Genomic DNA, 27,292 nt, shown 5'->3' on the forward strand with positions numbered 1-27,292 from the left:
GCAGAAAGCCTAGGAAGGGCAGGAAACACACAAAGGCAAACAGGGAGGTGGGGGAAAAAGGAAGAAATGCACAAACTAAAACCCTTTATTTCCTACATTTTACATGCCCTCATGGATTTTGTGGCAGGGAAGCTGATGCTGTATTAGGAATGCATAACTTTGATCTCTCTTCCACTCATGCTCTAGCATTTCCACACTGATGGTGGGGCTGAATTGGCTCCTACGTAAGATTACATTCTCTTGGTCTTTTAGGTGATGACAACTATCTCTATTGATCATGGTATGTATATGTTAAAGGAAAAAAAAATATTTCTTGTTTTATTATTCTTTGTAAGCCAGCAGCATCAAAGGAACAGGCTGCCCTCACTGCTCTCACAGCTGCTGCCTGTGTCTGTGCTGTATAAATGCTAAATTAATTGGAAAAACAGGGACAAAAAGGCATTTAGTTCAGGTCAGCCAGTTGGACTACAGCAAATGCATGACAGGCTTAATCATTGTCTTTTGCCAAAGAGCAGGTTGGCAAGGGCAGGCACTCCAACCCCTTCTGATGAAATTTTGGCCTCGTTCCAGTGCCTTTGGAGGCGGGATGCTGTGAGATGAAGGTCCCTACAGAGAGCCCGGATGCTGTCATGTCAACAGTGTAGGGTAATGGGGAGGGTTACAGCAGGTTAGTTATCTTTTGTCAGCTGTGAACTCAGCTTTCAGCCATGGTTCATCACAGCTTCATAGCCCGAGAAGGCAACACAGTTCTCACTTTGCGGGAAAGAGGTAGTTCATCAGTGTGGTCTTGTTGAAGTCTCTGGTGCCATGCTAAAAAAAAAAGGTAGGCAGCAATCTTCCTTCCTTTGCCACCAAGTTTTCAGCAGCTTTCATGGGAAGGGATATCAACAATAAAAAGTCCTCCAAAAGACCCATCTGTCTTAATGGCCTACAGAGCTTGGGTCTTCTGAAATTACTTCTGTATCAACATGCAATCTTGCACTTTCAGGAACAGCAATCTGGTGAGTGAAGGAAGAGGGCACAGTGTAGCTCTCAAAACTCTTTTTCCAACAGCCCTGTGGTTTTGAAGATGTAAATGATTCAGCATCTCAGTGTCTTCTGTATTGCACCAGGAATTAGTATGTGGTCTACAGGGTGTGTGTTTCACACTAATTGAAATGATTTTTTGCAGAACTCCATGGGGAGAGGGTATTGAGGAATACAAAGATTAACTCAAATATAAACTCATGTTAAAACTGATCAGAGAAATGTTCCTAATAATGGATACATAAAAGAATTAATTTCCTATCCTTTTTCTTTCTAGGCAGTTGACTCTAGTGGAAGTTCTTGCATGTGCAATCCATTTGTTACTCTTCAAGAAATGAATGTGTTACCTTTATAGTATTTTTATTTTATCATATTGCTAACCTGGCTGCTTTTTGTTTGTTTTTCTGTCTTTTGTTTTCCAGGCCTTCTGCCTTATCTAGTAGCCCAACATACTCAGAGCTTCCATTCCTTAGAATTTCACCTCACCGAAATCCTGCTGCCACCTCAGAGTCTCCCTTCAGCACCCCTCACCCATACATTAACCCCTACATGGACTACATCAGGTCCCTGCACAGCAGCCCGTCCCTCTCCATGATCTCGGCAGCCCGTGGACTCAGCCCAACAGACGGTGGGTTAAGACAGGCTTCCTGTTTTCTGTCATTGTAGCAACTTAAGTTATATTAATCTTGTCAACATTTTTCCCCCTCGTTCAAAGCAGCTTCAGCAGGTTTGTCAGACATATTCATTATGTCATAAATGTTTCAATACTTCATCAGCCGATCACAGCTCATTTGTACATCTCAGAAATGTTGAAACTTCAGGGAGAAGGGGCGGGGGGGGGGGGGGGTTGGAGCAGGAAAAGGCAGCCTTGCCTCATTCAAAATTTAAGCTGGAAGGGTGGGGTGGTGTATTTCTTGTGATCTCTTTTGTTTGTGAAGCAGAGCCAGGCTGTGATTCTGATCTCCCAAGAAATCTGATGGTTTGAGCCAGTTTCTTCAGGAGTGTGCATCATGGACTTTCTCACCTGCTAAAGACTTGTTCATTAAAACAGTATTTTCTGATCATGTAAAGCATGCACTGATTTGTCATATGTAATCAATGGTTCTGTTACAAGTTATGTAGAATTATTTCAGTTTACCCTTGCCTGTACAGGGTCAAATGAAGTGATGCTAACATAAAAGTGGCTGCTGATCAGGCTGTCCCCTTTTCATGGTGGGCAGTGTACTTGAAATCAGGTCTTGGTGTGACTCCGGATATTGCTTTCCAGCTTATTTGGGTTTAAACGACCTCCTGTGATTAGGTGAACTCTTGTCTCATTGGCACATTGCCTTTTCATTTCAATGGGGATTTTGCTGAAGTGAGCAATGAACAGATTTCCAGAAAGGTGCAGTCTTATTAGCAGTAGGTTTTTCAGTAACAGCAAGCAATGTGACATTTCAAATTGTAGCATTTGCTGAAGAGTGCTAAAATATTATGTGTTTGGAAACAAACACATAGTGAAGATAATGAAACTGTTACTTGAACTAGGAGAAGACTCTTCCTAGTGTATGCAGAAACTTACCAAACAGAGTTAAACTGCCTTTAGCTGAATTTGAAAAATGAGTGGTGCACTCTATCCAAATGGATAACTAATTAATCTTCACTTATAAGAGCATATACCTTTACAGTTAATCCATTAATTATGGGCACATATTCTTATGAGAATAAATTTTAATGACCTATTGTCAGTCAAGGTGTATGACATGCACATAGGGTTTTCCTGGCAGCTCTTTGGATGTTGTACAAATCCTTGTTAATTCTACCCTTTGTATTTTAACTAAAGTATTAAAAATAAATAAATTTGAAGGAACAGTTTGAATGCTTAGAAATTCATATTTGGACTCGGGGAAGTTTTGAGCTTTTGATCCAGGATAAATATGGTAGAACTATAATGCAACAGCATAAATTGGGAAAACCTTTGCAATGTCTGTTTGGCCTTTCCACAAAAGTTAATTCACAGAACACTTTGCTATCTTTCTTGCAGTCACCTTCAGGTCACATTCCTGCAGTATTTAGTTAGTGCTTAGGTTATGCTCCAGTTGCCTTTAGAAAGAAAGGAGGGAAGGAAATCACCCTTCACACAACTGTGTGACATTAACCTGTGCAGGTTCTAGGTCTGAGATACAGAGTGCTGAATTCACTTAAATAGATATGGGCACATAGTGCTCTCTGAGATACACTGGGGTGTCTGAACTGGCACCCAGCTGATTCCCCAGAAGGCAGAGATCTCCTAGAGGTGCTTTGTTATATTCACCAAGCTAGTGGTAATCTCTCTGAAACTTAGGATGTCTCAGGCTAGATTTTGGTTCCAGACACCTAAATTTAGGTCTCTAGAGTATAGAAATCTGCCTTTTAACTTGGTGTGTTGTTTTGCTCTTAGATAGTACAGTGAGTTCTATGTGATGCAAGCAGTGGAGCCTCAGAGAACTATTCACTTTGCCCAGGTGTAGACACTCAGATGTTACCAGCTGAGTCTGGAGCTCTGTCATAACTACCACAGTGCTAAGAGTCATCTTTCTTCAGTGGAGGGGTTGGGTGTTAGATACCTTTCCTTAACTCAAGCTGCTGCCTCAGAGAAGTTGTGTTTGCCTCAAAGGCCTGTCTTATACCTGCCAGGCTTGTGTAGGTGCCTGGGATATCTACAGGCTTTCAGATGGCAGTCTCTCAGGTGTGGACACCTCAGTTGAGTAGCCTCTGTCTTAACACTCATCCCCTGAGCTTGGATCACAGACTGTACACATAACCATAGCCTTTATGAGTACAAACTAAGCTTACTAGCTTAATCTTCTTTTTTGGGTTTTAAACAAATGCACATAACTTCATGTTTCCTCTAGGCTCACAGCTCAGCTTTGACCACCTTTGCAGCACAGCCCAGCACTTTGTTCTGCAGTACTTTGTGAAAATAGAGTAACTTGAGTGAGGCATTGGGGATAGTTCAGTAGAACAGCATGCTTACCCTCCAGAACCCGTAGTTTGTTGTGTGGTAGGTAGAACAGTGAAATACTTTATTGGGTTCTTGGGATCAGGTGGTTCAAGTCATGGCTTGGTCATTACAGCAATTACCCTTGCTGTAATTTAAATAGGCACATTCACATAATGTACTGATAATGTGGTAGACACCATGATTTCAGTTGTATAGTATTTGAACTATGAAAACTTGGAAGTTGTTACTATTCTACTGACAGTGAGATTTTTCTTGTTACCCTAATTGTTGTAGGCCAGTTAGATAATTAGGTCAGTATACTATTTGGCTTAGTCTGTTGACTGAGATCTAAAGATGGTTGGGAGCCAAAACAATCTATAACATAACAAGGGCTAGTTTCACGTTCTCTACACATCTTGCCAGCTGTAATTAATGACTGCCACAGCAGCAGTAATGGTGGAGTGCCTCCTGTCTTGTCACTTCATCTTGCCCAGCAGGATCAATGGGTTGAGGGTGGCCAGGGACTCCTCTGAGTAACACAGAGAGACCAAGGCATGGCTAAGGACTGAGTCGTTGGTGTGTGTAGATCAGAGCGCTCAAACAAAGCTCAGCAGCGCCCACAGTGCAGAAGCACATGCCTCCCCTTGTCAAAAAAAGGCATGGTTAAAGCTGAAGCACCCCTGCAATAAACAGGAGAAAAGTCAAGTCTGTGGGCCTTCCCATTTACCCTTCATTTACCCTTTATACAATACATCATTTTGTAGGCTAATTTTTTATGTTTGAAGAAGGTGGTAAAGAATGATCTTTAGAGAGCATCAGAGCATTTCTCAGTGTATGGAACGTTTAATAACGCAATTATGTGCTCACTCTTTCCTGCAGCAGTTCATTTTAAAGTTTGCAGCCAATGTTGTTGTTAGTTAACCCAGACACTTATGTCAGAAAGCTCAGGAAGCACTTTAAATATGTCTGGAAAGATACGATGGCCGCCTACTACTGTAAACTTAGTTGAATCAGTATTTCAGTGTGATTTACTCCTCGTGTAAAATTCAGTCTGAATGTTTTTGTTGCCGTTTCACAGAAGGTGGTGGTTGTGGCTGAAGCAGGTTTTAATATATTAAGTTGAGAAATCAATTTGTAATTTGCAAAAACTGCCAACAACATTTAATTTGTCTTAGCTCGGTTTTATGTCATTCCTATTCCTGTTTGATGTACTTTGATTTTTTTTTCTGAATCTTTCCTGAAATTGGTTTTGTTTAGCTTTACAACATCAAAAGCACATTCTTCCATTTTCTTTGCTAAAAATAAACTATACATTTTGGAATCTTGCTGAATAAACTTCTCTCCAAACTCCAGTGCAGTGGAGTTTGGAGGTAATGGAGATAAACTCTCTTTACTTCCTTTTAGTGTAAATGGTGATTCTTTGTTTCTAAGGATTAAATTTAAGGTCTGATTCTGTAATCTAAATATAAATGACCCTTTTTAGTGATACTGTGTAAGCAACAATATTCAGGTTAAGTTCATAATTCAAAGGATTTCAGCTTAAAATTTTGTTGCCGCTCAAGTTTCAGTTGCTGAGGTAAAAAAAAAAACAAACAAACAACTCTTAAAATAATATGAATAATACAAAAATAATCTATGGGAATGTAGCCCAAAAACTGAAGAAACTTGAAGTGGTTTAGGCAAATGGATGCACCATTTTCTAGTCATCAGAGTGTAGAGAAATCTCAACAGTTCTGCAAGTGGGACAAGTGAAGGGCAGAAAAGGCAGCTTCTCACCTCTGGTCACAGAACAAGTTGGAGTCAGAATCAGGGAGATAGAGCCCAGCTTATTTTATGAGTACTTCTCACACAAACTCATGAAATGACTCATCACTTACTGTAGCATCTGAAGCCTGCTGAGATGAGACAGTATTAAAATTACATGGATTTTTTGTTTGTGCAGTTGACCACTAGTTGTTGGCACGCTTGAAAACTGGGGGGGAACAGAAAGTTTGCATATCTTTACAGGACAGAAAGGATAGCATAAGTCATTATCAGATGACTGCGTCACTGTTGGGATGTAGAATCCGTCTGGCCTGTGTTTTTCACTCTGCAGATATGTTCATGTGAACTTTGAAGGATGGGATGGCTACGTTCATTGACTTCAGCTGTCCTCCCAAAAAAGTGCTCCTTTTTGTTCATGGACAGCTAGTATTTGTTCTGAAAATGTGCTTTGCCCTTGTTAGCTCCTTAACTTATACACAAACTGACCCCGTGGTTGAAAATCTTCTGGTCCTCTAAGCATAGGCTCCAGAAACTTTAATGTTTATGGACGTTCAGCTGAGTTGTTACCTTAGAGATGGAGTCCTTTGGGCCAGGAATGAGGTAAATGGGAATCAAGCTCTCAAAAGGTTTTTCTGCTCTTTTATGTCACTAAATAAATCATGTTAGTTTCCATTGCTGTCAGCCTGTCACTTTTTGGGTCACTTAATAATAAATATAAAAATATGAGATCACCAGGCTCATTAATACTTTATGCCTTGCTGGGTTTTGAATGGTGCCTTTGCAGTACCCTTTTGTTGGAATGTATTGACTAGTGGTGGCTCTCTGCAGATGTTGCATTGCATTAAAAATAAACAAGCTGGTTTAATAGCCAGAGAAACCAGCAGTGTGATAAAACTTTTCCTTCTTGTTTATCTTACATCATTAATGGTGCATTTTATGTTGTGTTTTTAGCTCCACACGCTGGCGTCAGTCCAGCTGAGTATTACCATCAGATGGCTCTGTTGGCAGGCCAGCGCAGCCCATATGCAGACATCATTCCTTCAGCTGCCACTGCAGGAGCTGGTGCTCTTCACATGGAATATCTTCACGCCATGGATAGTAAGTGATGTTTTCTAGAAATGCAGAGAGTCCTACAAAGGGAACTGCAGAGGTCATTCCTGGTCTGACCCAGGAGACCTGCACACAGATAGAGAGGTGAGGCTGGAGAGCCAAAGCAGTGATTGCCTAGGGGACAAGGGTTACATCACGTCTGGAAGTAAACTTTGCAAGTGAGTTGGGAGAGGGACAAGACTGCTGCTGAAAACAGGTTGTAAATTCTATTTCCAGTGGGGCTTGAGAAAATGTCCTTTTCTACTCACAACCAGTAACTCAATTCCATTATTAGGATAGTTCCCTGATGATCTTTCTATTAATAAAAGGTTTACATCTGGTTTTCCTTTAAGAAAGCATGCTCCCCTCCTTAGAGGGTGGTAGCCATTCTTACAAGTTGTGTATCATAGAGAGTGATAGGCTTTAAGACCACTTCTAAAATAAAGCAGCTTGCTGAATTCTCAAGGATCCTGTATTAGTTTTCCTTATTAAGAGCCTTCTTTCTACACTTCAGCATCTTTCAGACCTCTGATCTGTCTCCCTTTCTCTGGTGAAGGAGGAAAGAGAGCACTCCATTCCAAACTGCTCACTGCTGCTGCCAGAAGGGATTATGCAGAGCACTCCCCTCTAGTCATTAGATGCTTATTACATGTCTTTTGAGATGTACTCTCTTCTTCCAACAAGGGAAATAAAAGGTGGTGACAAGAAAAGGTGGTGACTGCTGAGTCTTGCTTAGTAGTACAGAGCAGTACAATAGCATTAGACCACCTTGTTGTCCTACAGCATTTAACAATCTCTGTTAGCATGCAGTTTCTTCTTCCTTGTGGTTGGCTGTATGCCATAGCTGCTGGTCTCAAGGAGTGTGGGAGTTGGGAGTTTACTTCTGGAACACAAGGGAATATAGATAGCTACCCCTGCAAAGCACATGCCTGGGAGTGTGAAGTAGCTGAACGACCAACAATTTTTACAAGAATCAGGCAAGGCAGATAGTTGTGAAGCTGGGCAGGGAAACTATTTTCATTCTGCCACCTTGATAATGGAGGAGTTTTTAATGAAGTTTTTTGACCTCAATTCTACTTCAGTATAGCATTGCATTGTGATCTTAACAGCAATGTAGCATAACTCAAACCCACTTTGGAAATATAATAAACCCACACAAGTAGTCTGTCCTTAAACCAGAACTGAATGTGTAGGGTTCAGTGCTTGAAACCTCAAGAATATGATACTTCTTGATTTGGGTTTTGAGAAGAATAGGGGGAGACAAGGTACACTACTAATGCATTTGATGCATATTAGTAATATATTGCAGAATGGAAACTCTGTTATGCATTGGTCTGGTAATGTAAATCTGCTGCTAGTTTCCAGCTGCAACGACAAATCCCCAGCCTGCATGAATGGGCACAACTTCACTGAAGTAAAGGGATCATAGAATTATAGACTAATTTGGGTTGGAAGGGACCTGTAAAAGTCATCTAGTCCAACCCTCCTGCAATGAGGAGGGGTATACATTCTGTACTTCCAATGTTTTTGGTTCCTATTGGGAGAGAGTTTCTAAATGTGTGTAGGTAGCGTTACCAAACCACATAACTGGATGCAGACTTCATTGAGTTTATTCACTCTACAGGAATATGGATACCCAGATGTAAGCAAGAAATTTCACAAAAACAGAAGGCATTCCAGTAGTCATATAAATGATGGTATTTGCACAAAGGACCTTTATGTTTTAGAAGCAATTCTGTACTCTGCAATAATCCACAGAGACCTGCAAGCTTTTGCATCCCAAGAATGTTCTTACTTGAGGGAAAATGTTTTGACCTGTGCCCATAACTTCATCCCCTTCATAAAAGGTGCCTAAACACTATCTCTAAGAGGGATATTTGCTGTCACCAGCTTTAGCTATGGTGTATTTCAGATACACTCTTTAATTTGTTTTGTATTTGTTTTAAAAAATTAAGATCACACATTTGAGATTCATTATAGCAGCAACTTTTCAATTAGGGATTATTTCAGAATTAAAGACAAAAACTGTGTAGCACTATTATGCAAATGGGTTATTTTTCAACAGTAAACAGAGAATTAAAATAAGAGTGAATCCTAGTAGGGTCACTCAGCTCACCTTCTGTATTTGATGAGAATGTGTTTAGTCAGGCAATAGCTGCTTTTATCTAAATAGAGTATGAAGTTACCCTTTTACTTTGTAAAAACTAATTAAAACTATCCTAAGTTGCATGGTTATACAGTAAATTAATTGTCATTAAGTAGAAATCTGAATGTCCTATCATTCATCATGCTAAAGAAAACCCCTTTCGTCTTTGTCAGAGTTTGAGATTAGAAAGGAGAACAAAACAATTAGCAGGAAGCCAATATTAAGGCCTTTGGAAAATAAATAATATGAATGCTCATGTTTGCATCTAATAGCAAAGTACAGTGATCAATGCAAAGCACTGCCATTTGTTTGGATCTTTCTTCTTTGTTTTTTTTTTTTTTTATGGCGATCTTAAAGTCCTCTTTTGCCTTTGCCCCTTCTTGTTCAAGGAAACAGGAGAGAAATTGGTGGCTTCACTTATTATGTGGTAGCTTCCCTTATTATCTGCTGTCAAATTCTGAGCAAGTTGATCAACTCACTCAAAGGCTGCAGCTCATTTATTCCACACAACAACCAAACAGATACAAGCAAGGCATTGTTCTTCTTTCATGAAGCAAGTCTGTCTCTTAATTGTGTGTTTATACAGCATCTAATGTAGTAATTTGGCATCTCTGCCCTCTCCTGTAGTACAAATAAAAATTCCAGCACCAGCTTGCACTGAGCACAATAGCATGGTACATACAGTTTGTGTAGTTTTGGGCCTTTTGTTTTGCTCTCTGGTACTGGAAAACAGATTTCAAAGTGGAGATGATAGGAGTGGGAGAAACATTAATCAGAAAGGTAAATTTTGCCTAAAGAGCACTAGACTTCCTGAAGTTCTGAACATCACTGTCTAATATATTGTGGAATGCTTAATTATCATTTTAACTCGCCCTGTCCTGTGTGGCACGGAAAGAGGAACAGAATTCTATTTGCTACTATAAAAGCTTTTGTGGCCAGAATCTGAGACCAAGTCTTCCTGTCTTGCTTGATGTAAAGGGATTAGATGTACTGCTGCCTCTAAGTATAACATCAGAGTAACTTGGAGGGGAGAAGATGCCAACAACTGACATTCCTTGTTGTGCCTCTAAAGATACTGTGTGCAAAACCTATCTTTCAAGCACCTAATTCCAAGCCATGGCCTTCTGGGTTTGATGCCTGTGTTTTTCACTTGGAGAATATGTTTCATTCTGCTTTTAAACTGTGTTCCATGGAAGGCAAGCAATGTGTTTTCTGAGGTTTCTAGTCACCCTGAGAGTATTAATATTCTCACTCTGACTAACTTTGCCTGTGCTCACTCAGAATTGGAAGGTTTTTCTTTTTCAAAGGTGGTCAGCATTGACCTACCCTATTTGGCATTAGAAGCACTAACAGCAACCCAACTGCTGTAAAGAATTCAGCCAGCCTGAAGAGTTAAGCCTGTGTGAGAAGCTTTGGACTACGTTTCATTTCTGATTTTCAAGCACAGTTGAAGAGTGAGGGTGGGGTATCAAGGCCATTCCTTTTCCTCTCATACCGATGATAGATTTACTGTTTTGAAAACTAAGACAATTTATGACAAACTCTTATGAAATTAAAACAAAGTTTGCACATCTGTGAGCAGAAATCAGAAGGAAAAGAAAGGGAAAAAAAGCTTAAATGTGGAAAAGAAAATATGGAACTTCTCTATTCACAGCCTTTCACAAAAACTAGTGCCTGAGACAGGTTCAAAGAAGTTTGATATAAAGGGATGGGATAAAAAAAAAGGTTTGATGAAGTTTGATTTAAAGGGATAGAATAAATGATATATGTCTGAAGATTGCCTTATGAATGATTAAGCAATGCTAAAAACTTCAACTCAGAAATCAAATTCATGGGCAAATTTGCTGCATGGCATATTCAATTTTTGAAATTTATGATGGAGATAGATATCTGTTATTTTAGAATTGATCTCCACCCCAGGAATAAGATCTTTGCTTCTGACATGCAATGGATTTTTTTGTCTGCACTCTCAAGTCTATAGTATCAACTACTGACTTTTTAGTACTAGCATGTCTGCTCCAAAAAGGTGATATTCCTAAACAAGTCTTCACTCTCAGCTTCTCTTTGCATGCTTTGCCAAAGCTAATTTGTTTTTTTTTCCAGCACTTGCACAGAGGTATAGGGATTTTTAGTGAGTCAGTGCTCCTGTATTTTTTATTTTGGTTTTGAAGCATTATCAAGTAGGGAATGTAATGCTTTGGTGGGAGAATACTGTGAGCAGATGAACGTCTCAGATTGCTAAATAAATATTGAAGTGTTTGTTTTTAAAATAAATGTCTGGGCAAGACTGAGAAGTTTGTTTCAGTAGTCAGAGGCACTGACAAATTGTGACCTATTCCTTTTTATAGTAACATACTAAGACCAATGTTATTTTGAATTAATAGTTTAGCAAACGTCCTGCAGTGTGGTCAGCTCATGCTTAAGGCTCTTTAGGCATGTGAAACCTAATTAAACCAAGAAGATCTGAAAATACAGTAATTCCGTTTAATTGTATTTTCAGTTTTGAAAGTCGTGGCTTCCCTTGAAGTGAATCCCCTTCTCCTGTGGTCAGACTTCAGAGCTCTTGCCTGGCCTCAGCCATTGGCTCCTGCTGTGAAGCAGAAATACTTCTTTTTTACAGGAGACTGTTACCCCTTAGGAGGCTGTTCCCATCCCAGGTAAATGGAGAGGACTGCCCCATTCCCAGACCTAGGTGGGGCCTGAAACAGGCAGTACCTGGGCGAGAAGCAGCAGCACAGGATTGCAGCATGGTGTGGCTGAAGCCAGAGCTCTACCCCTCACAGCTGGGAAGAGTGTCTCTAGGAGGGGATTGGTCTTCTCTCCCAGGCAACCAGCACCAGAACAAGAGGACCTAGCCTCAAACTGCACCAGGGGAAGTTTAGACTCAAGGTGAGGAGAAAGTTCTTCACAGAGAGAGTTGTTAGCTGTTGGAATGGGCTTCCCAGGGAGGTGGTGGAGTCACCATCCCTGGAGGTGTTCAAGAGGGGATTGGACATGGCACTTGGTGCCATGGTTTAGTAGTCATGAGGTCTTGGGTGACAGGTTGGGCTTGATGATCTTTGAGGTCTTTTCCAACCTTATTGATTCTATGATCCATCACTGGCCACAGATCTGGTGCATTCCCTGCAGACCAGGGACAATGATGCCCTGGCAGCAGATGGTGAGCAAGGGGGAGATTTAATGAGCAGTGGGCCGAGAGGGGCCTCTTACAAAATGCATAGCATGACTTAGGCAAAGGATAAACGAGATGGGCTCAGTCCAGAGAAGGCAAGGAGGAGGAGAAAGCAAGTCATTGCGGTTTTTGAGGATCTGCCAGGCACCTCAGTTTATACAGGGGGTATAAATTGCCCCGCTGTGTGATCTGTCAAGGGCAACCATGCTGCTCTGCAAAATCACAAGAGCTATGATGAGTTATCAACAGTGTTTGTTCAGTCCAGTCTGAGATGTGGGCTAGAGCACCAATGAATCTGCTTGGGCAGTTGTTGCACCAAAACTAAGTGGTGTCTGACTGCAGAAGCAGCAAAGCGCAACTATCATCTCCTGCTTTTATTGCCCAGTCTAGCTTCAAAGGAGGGATGCCCAGATGCTGGTGTTCTTAACAACTGCTCCACTTTGTGATCAGCCTTAATGCACCCTCTCCCTAGTTAGCATCAGTAACCATCAGTCCATGTTTACAGGCTTGTAATGAATTTATCAAATAAGTGACAAACTCTTCATGGTTGTTTGGATTCAGAACTGGACTTTAGATCCACTAGAATTATTTTTTCAAAAACATTTTTTCTAGAAAGCCCATTTGAATCTGTTCCTACACAGCCATCGGTGGCATGTCGCAGAAATTTGACTAGGTCTTGCTTATGAAAAGAGTGGAAGCTGTGCTTGTGTGCTCTGAGCATCTCTGCTGGCACGGTGAGGTCTGTGCTCATCACTTTTGTGGAAAACAGTAGGCTCATCATAATAGTCACACAACTGCAAACTGTTGCCCTTGTAGATAGCACACCATCAGGATGGCTGGTGGCACATAGAAGGGTGGTAGGAGTGCTTGAGTGACCTCTCATTTCCCTGGTCAGACAGTATCTAGATGGTCTTCCTTGTCCCCCTTCACTTGCTGTTTAACCAGGAGTGCCTGTACTTAGCTATCTCCTTATAAAAGCACAGTAACAGAGTTTATTCACCTTAAAGCACTTGAATTGTATCCTCAGCTGAGGCAGATTTCAGAGGTGGTATCCTCCTTCATGCTGGCTGAGGAGTCAGCAGAGAAGAGTTACAGATGAAAGGCATAACTACAAAGTATTACTATTTTTGTTTCACCTTTACATGTGTGTTGGATTTCCATATTAAATATGTTGCAGTTCCTTATAGCTGCTGGTCACTGCTGTATTTTATTTTAGCAAAAGTAAAAGATCTCTGAGATATCTGAGAGGCACAAAGCACAGCACTAATAAAATATCAAGCAGACACAGTACAATAGCAAGCTCATATAAAGGAGATAAAACAGATTACATAAAACAACATGTAATAGCTTTCAGGAAGAAATAAATGGCTATGCCTAAATTTTAAATGATGAATCAAGAGCATGAATATTCACTGAAGCAGTACAGGCTAAGGCCTGTTGAGGAGACAAAGCTCAAAGGAAAAAGCCTCTGTATTAGCCAGATGTTGAAGAGAATTGACACTTATGTTGGCTAGTTGAGGCAACTCAGAGCACAGATTGGATGGGGGAAGATTTGCTCACACAGGCACAGCAGCAACAAAACAACAGCTTTTAATACCAGATGAAAATCTTGCATAGCACACACAGCAAAAGAGGGCAACCTACTCAGCTGTGTAAGAAAAACATAGTGGCAGATTCTGATCCAGCTCTGTCCCTGAGGTGAGTCTGATTGAGCTCTTCCTGTTAATGTTAGACATATAAACTTAAATATTCTGCTGAAAAATGGTAGTGGGCACTAAGACTTAAGGAAGAGTTAGGAAAGGCAGACCTATAATGGAGACTTCTGGCCAACTGTGAATTATTAGGAAGTTACAGAGAATGTCAAGGACTCTGGGAGAAGCAGCTGTAAAGTAGGCATCAAACCTGAGACCTGCATGACCCTGACCGTTGGGATCATTAGGAATCAGTCCTTTCCTACAAGTTAAAGGGATTAAAAAGGTAGAAGCAGCAGAACTGTGAAAGCAAATAGTTCAGTACACAGTGGGGAAGCTTGTTCTTTTTGGTCTCAACCAAGATAGAAAATAATTAAATAAAGGGTAGGCATTTAAGGTGATACATCTTCCATCAAGACTGCAGAGAGCTGGGATAGCATGGTAAAATAGAGCAGGGGAGGAGGAGATTGCCAGAGAAGCAGAGAACATTTAGGAATACAATACATCTTTATTAAATGGTATCTGTATGCTTGACCTCTTGGTGCTGCTTTGAGAAGCTTAATCTCTAGTTTCAAAGAAATTTGGCAGTCGTAGGCCTCTGTACACCCCCAACACAAGAATATCATGGGATCCTGGACAAATTCAAATAAGGCTTACTGTCTCTTACTGTAACACTGTGAATGTCAATTTGACTTCTGCTGATAGAATGACTTTTTATAGTGTTTTTCCAGTCCTGATTTTTAGTCTGGCATCAGGTTTTGACCAGGCACAATTAGAGTCAACAAAGGAGAAGCTGCCTCTTCATTTCTGCATTGTGTTTCACAGGGTTAGCTTTAGCTGTGTGTATTAAAGTGATGTGGGTTTGGGTTTGCTGGCAGCCCGGATCTGAACCGCTATCTCATTGCTCATGGTTGAATTAATGATGTGAATGTCTAAGAAGCCATCAGCTTCATAAATCACCAGAAATGAGAGGGATAACTCATAAAAGTCTTTTCCTTTTGTTTAGCAATTTATCATTTTGCTTGCACATTAATAAACAGCTCCCCTGAGGTAAGCCACAGGAAGATAGATTTTTCTTCCTAATTTTCTTCAATCGTAGCCAGTAGATCACAAGTGGAGAGAGTGGGCTTGTCACAGCGTGTTGGTGTCTTGTGACTCCCTCAACCCATCACTGATAACAAATAAATGCGATTAAGTACCCTGGTGGATAATTATTTGTGTTTACATAACAGGCGCCAGGTTTCCGAGTCCGAGGTTGTCAGCCAGACCGAGCCGAAAGCGTACGTTGTCCATATCCCCCCTGTCTGACCACAGCTTTGACCTTCAGACCATGATCCGGACATCTCCGAATTCCTTGGTCACAATTCTCAATAATTCTCGTAGCAGTTCCTCAGCCAGTGGTTCTTATGGCCACTTATCCGCAAGTGCAATAAGGTAAGAACAGCGTTTTGTACCTGTCCTGTATGTTCTCATTTGTGCGTCGTACACACCTAGGCCGATGTGAACGTGTGCTCACATCTTCTGTTTGGGTTTGTCAGTATCTGTGTCTTACAGTCTCTTAATGTATGGTCACAGGAGTGTCTTTCTTTTTTCTCTTGCTCCGAAAGATACCCACAAAGGACTTTGTTTGGCATATTATTGTCCAGGGCAGGTAATACTCTACCTGACCAGGAGTAATCATGCGTGCCAGGAATCTGTTTTCAGAGAGGCTCCAGGATAGATTTGTAACATAAATCACTTGGGTTCTTCTGGCCATAGCTATCATGAGCAGTGAAACATGCCTGCATCACAGTCATCGAAGACTAAAGCACAGATGTGTGGTATTGTTCAGTTTTAGTGTTTGGCTAGAAAGAACTTTTTGGTATTCACCTCCAAGTATTTTTTTCATATTTCAGTTTGTAGATTGAACAATCAGGCTTTTTGTGGCTATATTATCTCTTTTTTTTGTAGCAGGTAAGTACAGTTACCATCCAGTATCATCAAAAATGCTCTGATTTTTTCACTAAATCAGCCAAAAATGGTTGTTCTGGAGGCAGAAGAGCAGAGTGGCAAGGAGAGAGATGGGCAGAAGTTGTACAGGAAAGGGAAGCAAGAACAGGATACAGGGAGAATGAACAGAATCAAGTGTAAAAAAAAAAGGGAGAGGAAGACAATTAATAGAAGCAGCAGAAATAATAGCTGCAAGTGCAGAACATCCTCATATTAGTGACATTGCTATATGTTCACTGAGAAAAGCCCTTTTGGTATGCCAAAAAAGAAGAAACTTCCTACTTCTCCAAAGTCTCAGAAAATAATGGGTTTGCATTTGTGACATTGAAACAAATAGTGCTGATGAGTTCCCTTAAAAGCAGCCTCCACCATTAATTTGCATTGAGCCAAAGGAGCGAGTCCTCACAGCAATATCTTGAGTTCTAAAAGATCCAGGTTTGGCAAGGCTCAAATGTCTCTCCAGCAATAATGGCACACACACAACTTCAAAAACTGACTACAGGGGTTTGCACTTTTGAAGAAAATGGGGCCTGTGACTGGTGTGTTAGCAATCATGAGCCTACCAGACTTTGAAAGTGACAGCACTGTAAATATTTGGTATTAGTGTAAGTGCTGTTGGGTTTTTTTTAAGCACTTCTTTCAAATAGTCATGTTTCATATCTCTGGTGTACTTGAATAGCTGGATAGTATTTCACAGGTATGATATCATAGCCCTGCAATACATCTCTGTAACCACAGTCTTAATTATGAAGCTACATAGTGTGGAATATGATTTATGTCAATAGCTGGCAGCAGCTTGGAACCACATCTGTTAAATACATGTACTATATAGAGGTATACTATACCCACTGTCATTAAGATGGGATGGCATTTCAGTGATTAACCTCCTTTTCCGTTGCTTGTAACTTGGGTAAAACAAATAGTGATTAAAGTTGGCATAGTCTCTACAGTAGAGTTAAGTCTTCCCTCCTTTTACTCTTCCTCCACATCTGGAAGTAGTTGGTATATGTTTTTGAGACGCAGAATCACAAACCTAAAGGCCATCCCTGCAAAGCCAGAGTCAGATGAATAGTTTTGTTGAAGGCAGTTGCAGAACTGGAATAAGTTAAAGATGCTAAGGAGGAAAACTGTGAGGCTTGTGAACTGAGCCTGTGGTTCACTGAAGCTTTCAGCACTTCCTGGTCATACTTTCCAGTAATGCATAATCCAAAATGTCACAATTTTGATTTTTTTTTTTTTTTAATGCCTTATTAATGTGAAAAGTTGGAAACTTGCACCTCTGGTCTTCCCAGTGCAAAGGAGGGAAAGAGAGAGAGCTAGCTCTTGTTCCAGCTTTGGAGATCACCTCTGTTGATACCCTTTAACTTCTCCCATGTGAACTTGTCTGTAAATTTGCACCAAAATAAACAGTGACGTAGAGTATTAAACCCCAGCCACATTGCTTTAATAAATTCCAAGACTAAATAGCAGCAAGACTATCAGCAAAACTTAATTTACTGCAACTGACTCTATTCTAAAGAATGCATTCAGCACAGGAACTGCTGTACCAAACCAAACTGCAGGCTCATCCCATTTAATACCCTGCCTGCAACAGTGATGGAAGTGTAAAAAGACTTTTCCTAGTGTAAAATGCCAGCTTCAGGAAACTTGCAGGTAAATCTCATGAGAGTTGCTGCAAGAAGATGGCTCAGAAGATGGTTCAGTAGGCTGGAATTGTGAGACAGGAAGAATTTGTATTTTAGGCAACATCAGTAGCATTAACTGTGTTTCACTTTGCAGAATCCAACTTTTAGATCTTGTTTCCAATCACTTTTAGCTTAGCCCAATCTGTTTACACTTGGCAGTGGCTTTTGTGGCAGATACCTGATCTAATGTTGGGTATTTCCAAAAGCCATCACCAGACTTATTAATTCATCATTAGGGGAGAAGAGTCTTTCTTCTACAAACTAAAAGCGCTCTTGCTACCTTTTCAATGAGAGGCTAAATTTAGTCAGGAACATTGCCTATATGCTATAGATGTGATCCTTGCTGTTGATAAATCATCCTGTTCAAACCAAGTGACAAGCCCTTCTGAAGTGGTTTCTATTAGCACGCATTAAACAAGCTAAGTATTCAGCATGTTCCAGTCCAAGGGCCACAGAGAGGAAGGAGGACCTTTCCCTGCTGCTGCAGTTCTCTGGTTAAGCTAGTACCTCCTTGGGAAGCCTGTGGAGGCTAAGCTGTGTGCCCAGCCCTAACAGCCTTATGAAAAAGAAAGCAATCTTCAGAGGAGACAGGACTCAGACCAGGAACTGTCTAGGTTAAGTAGGCTGGGACAAAATGCCTTTGTGTAACACAAACCGTAGGATTGCATTAGAAGAGAGCAAAATCTGCAGGCTAAAGCCTGCAAAAGGCAATCATTGAGGAGAATGAAGGTACTGCCCCCTTGTGATTGTGCTTTGATGCCATCTTTAATTAAAGGATTGCAAGTATTTTTATTCAAAGGGCCCTGCCTGCCTCAATACACAGGCTGAGCATCTTCTGGATCAGTCAGAGCTGCAGGATCTGGCCTCACCTGATCCAGGCAGATCAGGGCCAGGAGCCTCTTACCTGGCTGGTTATGGCCAGAGCACAGACCCTGCACTTGTAGCACAGTGCCAGCCTGATGCTGGGCAAACTGAGCTAGTTGGAAGTGACCACCAGTCTCACACGGTTTTGCTTAATTCTGAAAAGAAACTGAGCTGCTCACAGCCATGGCTTGACACTCCTGACAGCTGTTTTGGACATCTCATGTACTGTGTCATATTAACGAACCTGGGAGATCTGGTCTCCATGTCTGAAATTGGGCAACCACAATGAGTGGCACTGTTTACCTTCACCTTTCTTTGATTCATATTCCTGTGCAAAATGAGCCCCTCCCCTTCACCTCAAGGGGAGGCTGAAAGCATTAATGTTTTGTGGAAGCACTTAGATTATACAGCGATGAGAAAGGTAGAGAAGCTCAGGAGGGTATCAGTAATTATGCGTTCACGGGTGGTTTAAATACCATGGAAGGATGGCCTGTGGGCAATATGCTAGGCAAGAAGAGAAAACCTGCCACAAGGTCTCTCACTGAAGATTATTTTCCATCCTGTGCACTCAATAAGTTCTGAATCCTGCAAGGGGGAAAAGGGGTGAATGGTCTTATAACTTTTAACATTGATGAGGCAGTACACAAAGGGATGGGCAGATTTAATTCTGGTATATTTGATTTTGCAGGCTCAAAAAGTGTCCTGCAGACACTTTCTTAGCAGAAGTGGCACCTTTGGAAAAAAACCCAAAATAAAACCCAACACTATACATTAGCTGAAAAAAGTACAAGCTGTGGCTAAAGAATTGAATCCTGACCTTCACATAGCTTTTCAACATAGGACCCTCTCTATGAGCACTGTGAATTGTTGAGGATGAAACTGAATGAAAAGAGCCACATTTTGTGTTCTGTTTTTACAGAGCCAAGCAGAGAAGTGCTCTGGTCCTTGACGTGGGTAGTACTGCAGTTTGAATAATAAGTAATAATAGTTTAACACAATCCAGATAGGGCTTGACTTGGCACGCACTTTGTCATTGTCAGCTGGCAGTGTAAGGCTGTATCCTGACTGCTGGTTGCATACTTGAAAAGAAGATGTCTCTCCTGCTGACAGCTAATAGTGGATCTCCTTTAGCACACCAGGTAGAGTTTCTACTTTGTGCATTTGAAAACACCTGGTTTAGGTCTCAGGTGGGAGAGATTATGCAGCAAGGAGGCATATGAAATGGCATCAAATGAGGATAATCCTTCATTTGACATTTACTCATTTGGTTACCTGCCTCATTCCTGCAGTGCAGCACCCCTGCTATTAATCTTTTGTCAGGATGTACTTAATGTTATGTCTGCTACCTGTGACAATTATTAGACTTCACACTTCAGCAGCACTTCTTTTTGAGAGGCAGCATGGCCTAGAGTGAATATAGGGGGGTAATCACATCCCATGACATTATGAGTACTGATTCAAAACCTTTACAAAAGATTAGCTGGTCTTTAATAAACACAGGAGGTTGCGACTTCGTGTTTTATATGATCTGAAATTCAGAACCTCTGTATTTTTCTAGTCCCTTAGCAGTGCTGCAATACCAGATTTACAAAGTCAGTTTTCAGGAGAATCCCCTGTCAGCTACAAGGTGTTTAAAGCAGTAGTTCCACCTCCTACAAGAGACTTTCTCTGGGTCTAGGCAGATTTATCTGTGAATAGACCTTAGCCATCTCATAACATATTAAAATTCAGTTTTATGTGAGCACAGGAACCCTTTGGGATCTACTTCAAGATTTGAAAGAAACTGAGAAAGCACAGGAACACTTTACCCTCCCCTGCCCAGGCTCTGCCCCTGTTTCGCTGATGTCATCAGAGCAGGAAAGAACAATTAACATGCTGTGGTTAATTACAGCCAGGTCCTGACTGTTCTGGCTCCTGTCACTTTGCACTGAGCTTACTTGAAGCTGAGCATCAGGGAATGGTGGTGAGGGTACTTTTCACAAAGAGCACTAGAAAGGGATAGCCAGATGTGTAGGCTAAGTGTAAGCAGCAGTGGATTAATATCAATGATGAAGACAAGGCTGTGTTTCTGCAAGCAGATATTGGAGTCTCAGCGATGTCCTCATCTCATAAAAGCTCCTTGAGTAGTATTTGTTGTATAATTAGTCAGTGCCCTCCTTTCTCAACTGCTTTGTATCTAAAGACAACTGACTGTGTATTAATTTATTTCTCCAGTTTCCCTTGGCAAACATGAAGACAAAAGCAAAGAGAAAAATAAAAGCAGAGTTCAGGTATACAAATGAAATACAAGGTTATCACAGAGAGAAGTGAAACTGCCTCCAGCAGAAAGCCCAACAGTCTAATTATACACCGTCTCAAAAAAGCAAGAGTATCCTTTTATCAGGCTTAAATTAGCCAGTTTCCAGATTTAACAGAATGTCTCATAGTTATAAGAAAGGGAGCCCTCATGTTCTCAGTCTTCATTCTTTATTCAATATTTTATATATTCTTATTATGTCTTCTCTTATTCATCTCTCTGAAGCAAATGGTTGTTTTCAGTCTGCTCTTTAGAGAGTTCTTGCATTGTCATTTCTGCCGATAACGGTCTGAAACAGCCTCCCTCTCCTACATTCAATAATATTCCCGAAGAGGACAAGTAATTCAAATGCACTGTGATTTTCTGTGTTCTGTTTCCCATTCTATTTGTCTTAACATACTTTTGCCATAGCTTCACATTGATCAAATTTTCATTCCTCTGCTGAATTCTGCATGGAGATAAGCAAGTGCGTCTTGTGAGTTGGCTCAGCTAATTTAGAGCCAGCCTATGAGTGGTTCAGCTCCCCTTTGGTGTCGATATGCATCTTGCTATCAGCATTGCTCACTCATCTAGCATGCTTGGCTCTAAAGATAGCCTCTTAGCTCTCCACCATGCTGCTCAACAGAATTTTGTCATATATGTAGATTTCATTTTTTTTTGGTGCTCAACTCCATGCCCAGATTGCTGACAAGTGCCCTAAAAAACAGAAGGCCCTTTCTGAGCCTTTGTATCTGACTTACACTAAAAGCCAGCTACTTCGTTCTTGCCTTTGATTTCTGTTTTAGACTGTGTAAAGTCTATGTATTTATGTAATTGAATATGTGCAAAAGGACACAATCACAAGCTGGTTAATGAAATTAATCTTAAAAAGGTCACATTTAAAGTAGAACATGATATATACAGCAGTATTTTACTCCATTGTGATAGAGCAGGATAAAAAGTGTGTTAATTTTTGTTAGCATTACAGATGTTTAGCTGCTTTATTGTCAGGTGCAAAACTGAGAGTGAAAGCTTTCCTTACATCGAAAGGTCTCTAGTTAATTGCATGTAATATGTTGTAAATGAAGACTTCGGTGCAGTTCAGACTGAGCTGAATTCAGACCAGGTGTAACCCCACTGAAACAGGTCCTATTGTAGCTAGACACGTCACATGTGTGCAGCACAGGGCTTCATTCTCCCTGGTCTTGTATTGTGTATGGTGGATCTAAAGAAGGGAATATAATGCTTTATCACGCCATAATAGCTTCATTTTATACCCTCTTTCAAGATGTGTGAATGGCAGAGAAGTGCTATAAAATGAATAAAAATGAAATTCGTCAGTATTACAGGAAGTTGCATCTAATCCAGGCTCTGTTGAAATGTAATTCTCCAGTCAGCCTCCTATAGAAAGCCCATGGAGACTGTAAGATGGTGACATTCAGGGAGATTGTTTTGGAGAGCTCCTGCATCTTGTGTTTGAGTGGTAGATGTTTTTCACCAAGGAAAGGCAGGAGTTCTGCCTTCAGAAGGTGTAGAATGTTGGAGGTCAAGCAACAGACAGAATATAGACTATGCAGTCACATGTTGTGTGCACATTTACATGTACAGATACTTAATCACACTTGGATATACGTGTGTGTATGCCTCTAAATGTGTATTGTAATTAAAGTCAATTTGAAGCACTTGCTCCATACTAGTTTAGGGTTTCTCAAAGAATGTAAAGTAATTGGATCCAGTGCAGTATTAATTCCAGGAAAGTTTAGAATCATGAAATTATTCAGGTTGGAAAAGACCCCTGAGATCATAACTATTAACCCTACTCTACCAAGTCTACAGTTTACTAAACCGTAACACTAAGTGCTACATCTAACCGACTCTTAAATACATCCAGGGTTGGTGGCTCAACCACCTCCCTGAGCAGCCAGTTCCAGTGCTTTACTACTTTTTCAGTGAAAAATATTTTCCTAATGTCTAGCCTAAACCTGCCCTGGTGCAGCCCGAGGCCATTCCCTCTTGTTCTGTCACTAATTACCTGTGAGAAGAGACCAGCACTTACCTCTGTATATTGAGCTAAGAAAATGTGCTGGAGTTTAACACTTCATTTAATGCTTCATTTTGAGGCCCTAAAAGCAAGTATTAATTAACACTTTGCATGTAAATAATGATACAGTTTTAGAAACCCAAAAATGCTTAACAGATATTTTACTTCAGAATGATGTTTACTAGAAGTGCCACGAGCTTGCATGGAGGAAGCATAAATTAATTAGGTGGAGTAAGGTTAAGACAAAGTCCAGCCAGGATACTAAGGATACCTGAAGGAGTATCCCATTGAGGAGGACAAAGCTGTCAGTGCTGTCTGAGCACATAGAGTTAATCAGTGTGGCTCTATTGCTCTCAGTGAAACTATCCCATTTTTGCTGTGGCATATTGCAGTGTATTCATGAAGAAAAATTTCACCTAGCCTAGCAGATGAAACAGAATAGATAATATGGTAAGCTGAGGAGAAAGTACAAACTACAGACCCTGTTAATTTTAAACTGGTAATAGAAAAGTGGGAAAAAAAGACGACGATGTGTGTGAGATAAATGCAGTTGTAAAATGATGACTGTTAGCTGATGGAAACTGGAAATAAAATTAGTATAATATATGCTGTACTTTATTACATGTAAGATACAGCTTTTTACAAATTCAGTTAGATGTTTCTAAGTTAGTGACTTTTAATGAAATGTGTCAGCGTTACAAATGCAGAGGGATGTTTGTCAAACTTGGTCAGTTTCGAAAGAATGGTTTCAAAAGGATTTCAGGTCTCACACCTGCCTTTAGGATCACACCACAGGTCTGGTTCCATAGTCACAGTTTGATATTGTTTTCCCCTGTACTTAGTGACAAGCTGTAAAAACAGCTTGATGACTTGTATGTATGGTTTGCTCAGAGCTCAGCATTGCTGGTTAGAAAGTAGAGGGAAGAGGATTTGAAGCAAAACACTCCTATCACTAAAAATGTTACATGTTGTGGATAAATACTCCCCAAAAAAAGAGCATTTTTAAAGTCTGCCTTCCTATAACACCATTTGGTTTTCATTTTGAGACTAAGATCCTTGAAGCAGTAAGAATTTCACAAATCTGTTTGGGGCTGTGAGGTTGCTGAGTGCATTGTCACTCCTGTGACCTCAGCAATTTGTCAACAGTCAGTCTTGCAGGTTGTTTCCATCAGGAAGAGAGAAGCAGATGACAGAGTTGGAAACTTCTATTTTATTCACTCCTGTTTGTTTACAAAGAGCATACATGAATTCCTGTTTCTGCCAACTCAAACGACAGGAGATGGTTTTCTTATGTGATGTTCCCAGCTGCTGTTCCCCCAGGTCCCATCCAAGCCGAAGTCATTGACTTCCTACTCTACATCTTTCTTGGGGAAGTGATCAGATGTCTGCAAAATTATACCAATGAGTTAAAACAAGCTTGAGATCTATTTTGTCCAGGTTAGAGATGAGTAGAGTGGACAAGGAGCAAGTATAGAAATAATTCAAAAGCAAAAAGAAAGGAGGAAACTGCAAAGGGGAAGATGCATGATGAGTGCTGGGTAGAATAACAAAGTACTGGTCTTGAACTGTTGTAGGAAAGATTTAAGATAGAGGATAGGAAAGAGAACTTTAAAACATAACAGGCTTCTGTATGAATTAAAAAATTCTATCCCAAAGAGGCAAATATGCCCTTTTCAAATAATAATAATAAAAAAAAATAAAAAGGAAGAGATTTTAAACTGTAAGAAATGTCACACCGTAGTCAAACTAGAGGTGTTAAATCTGTCTCCTCACAGTCTGTCTCTGCTGGTGCACACAGTGGTGCTCTTTAAGAAGCACAGGAACCCACCTGCTTTCTGGCTTTTGTTCTCTCAGTAATCATCAGATTAGTGATCCCAAAGCATGGACTTTCATTGTTCTTTTTAGCATTTCTTTATGGACCTGTTGTCTTTGGACTTGTCTCATCCCATATGAGCCTCCTGGCTATGTCTGCCTCCTGGGGCCGCTGTTCCAGAAATCCACCAAGGCTTTTTTTTTTAATCTCTTAAGTACTTCATCTGTGGCTTTCATTGAATGGCCCTAGTTTACACGCTTGACAAGCTCTTTTCCTAGAACCTTACAAAGAGAACCAGAAAGGACAAAGCATTTGATTACTTTTGGAAGACTTCCATGCATCAAATCTTGCAGAATTAAACGTGCTTGTGATACAGGGAAGATATCTTCACAGGATTTTGTGAAGAAAACTCATGGATGAGCAACCTGGCCTGGTGGAAGGTGTCCCTGCCCATAGCAGTAGGGTTAGAACTAGATGATCTTTGAAGTCCTTTCCAACCTAAACCATTCTGTGATTCTGTATTCATAAAATTGGAATCTCCTTGGCACCTCTGTGTCAGCCTGACTCCTTAGGCACACCTATGCAATGTAGAGGCAAGATTTTTCCTGACTTGGATTCACAGCTGTTTTGCAGTAAATTCTGCAGCTGTGACCAGAAACTGAATGACCTTGTTAGTAGGACAGCCGCAAAGTAGCCACAAAGTTTGGTTTTGATTAAATGTCTGTTTTTCTTCTTCTTGAAGTCTGTTCCTTAAAATTTGATGTGCTCATGTAATTGCAATGCAGTTCACTGCCCTGCTTTACCTCCGGTGAAGGGAGTTTGAGACTTTGCAGGGGAGAAAGGAAAGAGAGAGACAGACAGACTGACAGACGCAGAAGTATGGAAGAAGTATGGAAAAATAAATGATATCACTGATGGGCTTTTCTGTCGGTACAGATGAGTTATTGAACGCTTAAGCAGAAGTATTACACGTTCTTTATAACCCTTATCCCCCATAAAACTCAACAACTGCAAAGATAACCTGCATGTAGTTTATTAGTGGTCTCACATTCATTCATCTTTTTCTTCTTCTCCTTTCCTACTTGGTTTGGGTTTTTTAAAGTCTTCAACAGAAATACAAATCAGATTCCCTCCAGTGGTGTAGATTTTCATTTCTCAGAAGATAGGTAGGTGGCAGAAGATTCATAATTCACTTACATTTCTGTGAGTCCCAAGACTTTTTGGAAGTGACTGGTGTTTTGGAAAATGTGAAAGACTGGGGCAGGCATTTTGTGTTCTTCTTCTGGCATTTGGAAGTGTTGAGCACCCATTGTCTGAAATGCAGCCCATTGAAGGTATTTTAAAAGAAGCAAGATGCAAATTGAGGCCTCTGAAACCATTCATTGCTTTTGAAACATCTTAGTTGGCTTTAGTAGTTTGGGCCTTTCAAAAGTATTACTTTTGGGTCTTTACCATTTCTGGGCATGAATTTGAGCGATAGCAGTGCCATCTTGGTGCACATTTCTAAGCAGACGTGGCTGGATCCACAGGGCTAGGCCAGGTAGTGCTGCCACCCACGATTCCTACTAGTGCTGGCCTCCTGGCTAGAAAGCAATGTGAGCTTGGTGGGGCCAACAAGGGGGCATACAGCTGCTGGTCAAGGCAAGGGGATCTCATGAGGTCTGAAGGAACTCTGAGCTATGGGGATTCTTCATCCTGAATTGAAGTTATTGAACAAAGTGCATTAAAAACTTTGGATAGGAGGAATCCATGTCTCCCCTTTCCAGCAGAACACTCCCTGACAGCAGTGCTGTGAGCTTTGATTTCTTTTTCTTCTCTTTGGCCCACAACATCAACTTTATTGTTGAGCAGCCTGAATGGTTTCTGAAAGGTAGAGAAAGACCTGCCACCTTCTGTTCTCTTCACATCCTTCTGATCTTTTCAGATCAGAAAAACCATCCAGCCTGCCCTGTGACAGCATCTTGCGTGCAGGTGACGTTAAACCCAGCCAGGTCATCTTGCCTTGTGAAGAGGTTTCCAGAAACAGCTGGAGAGAATTATTTGAAGGCAGATATCTGAGCTATTTAAGAAATCACCCTGGTGGCTGAACTATTGTCACATTTCTGAGTACTCGCCTCAGCTGTGCTGGCTATTCCTCTGCTCCCTCATCAACTCCTTTTTATTTCCATTTGAGATGTTTGAAGTTTGGAGGTAGAAGGAATGAAGTGCAGGTTGCCTGGCTCTGTAGGAAAATCCTAGTACCACAGACTCAGCCCTTACTGCTGACCATGGGGCAAAAGAAAGATACTAAAGAAATAAAGATTCCTCCTTTCCTTTGGACACCTGTCCATCTGTGTCTTAATGCATCTGTTGCAGGTGCCATTGTTTTGTATGGAGAGCAACTAGCTTATATGATGTCTGTGTCCTCTGCTGTGCACTACAGGTTGGACAGATGTTGGCAATGCCTGCCCTGGCAACCTCCTTCTGGAGGTTTGTATGATGTTAAAGGAGATATAAAGAGGACAACTCTTAGGAGGCAAAATCTGTCCTTTGGACAGAAGCCATTTATATAGCAATAGGAACAGCAAATACACTTAACATTTAACTGCTGGCACTCTTCTGGTGTAAGGCACATAACTGCAGTCAATCTCACTACTTTTGTCTTTTAGTTAGAAAGATTTGGGAGGCATCATCACCTTTTGTACTCAAAGAATTGTCAGAGTTGGAAGGGACCATGGGCAGGGACACTTTCTACTGGGTCTGGTTGGCCAGAGCCACATCCAGTCTGGCCTTAAA

General features: G+C 40.9%; 1 protein-coding gene across 2 annotated transcripts in view; it reads left to right on the forward strand.

Annotated features, from left to right (window-relative positions):
- The window catches only part of GLI3 (GLI family zinc finger 3), a 211,373-nt gene that overhangs the window by 140,455 nt on the left and 43,626 nt on the right, over window positions 1-27,292 (forward strand). For both annotated transcript variants that reach the window (XM_054160988.1, XM_054160989.1), the window contains 3 exons: window positions 1,449-1,654; window positions 6,704-6,850; window positions 15,083-15,284. In XM_054160988.1, the coding sequence (XP_054016963.1) occupies window positions 1,449-1,654; window positions 6,704-6,850; window positions 15,083-15,284 (555 nt within the window). The remainder of the gene's footprint in view (window positions 1-1,448; window positions 1,655-6,703; window positions 6,851-15,082; window positions 15,285-27,292) is intronic.

The sequence above is a fragment of the Dryobates pubescens genome, chromosome 4 (assembly GCF_014839835.1).
Source record: "Dryobates pubescens isolate bDryPub1 chromosome 4, bDryPub1.pri, whole genome shotgun sequence".
Lineage (NCBI taxonomy): Eukaryota > Metazoa > Chordata > Aves > Piciformes > Picidae > Dryobates > Dryobates pubescens.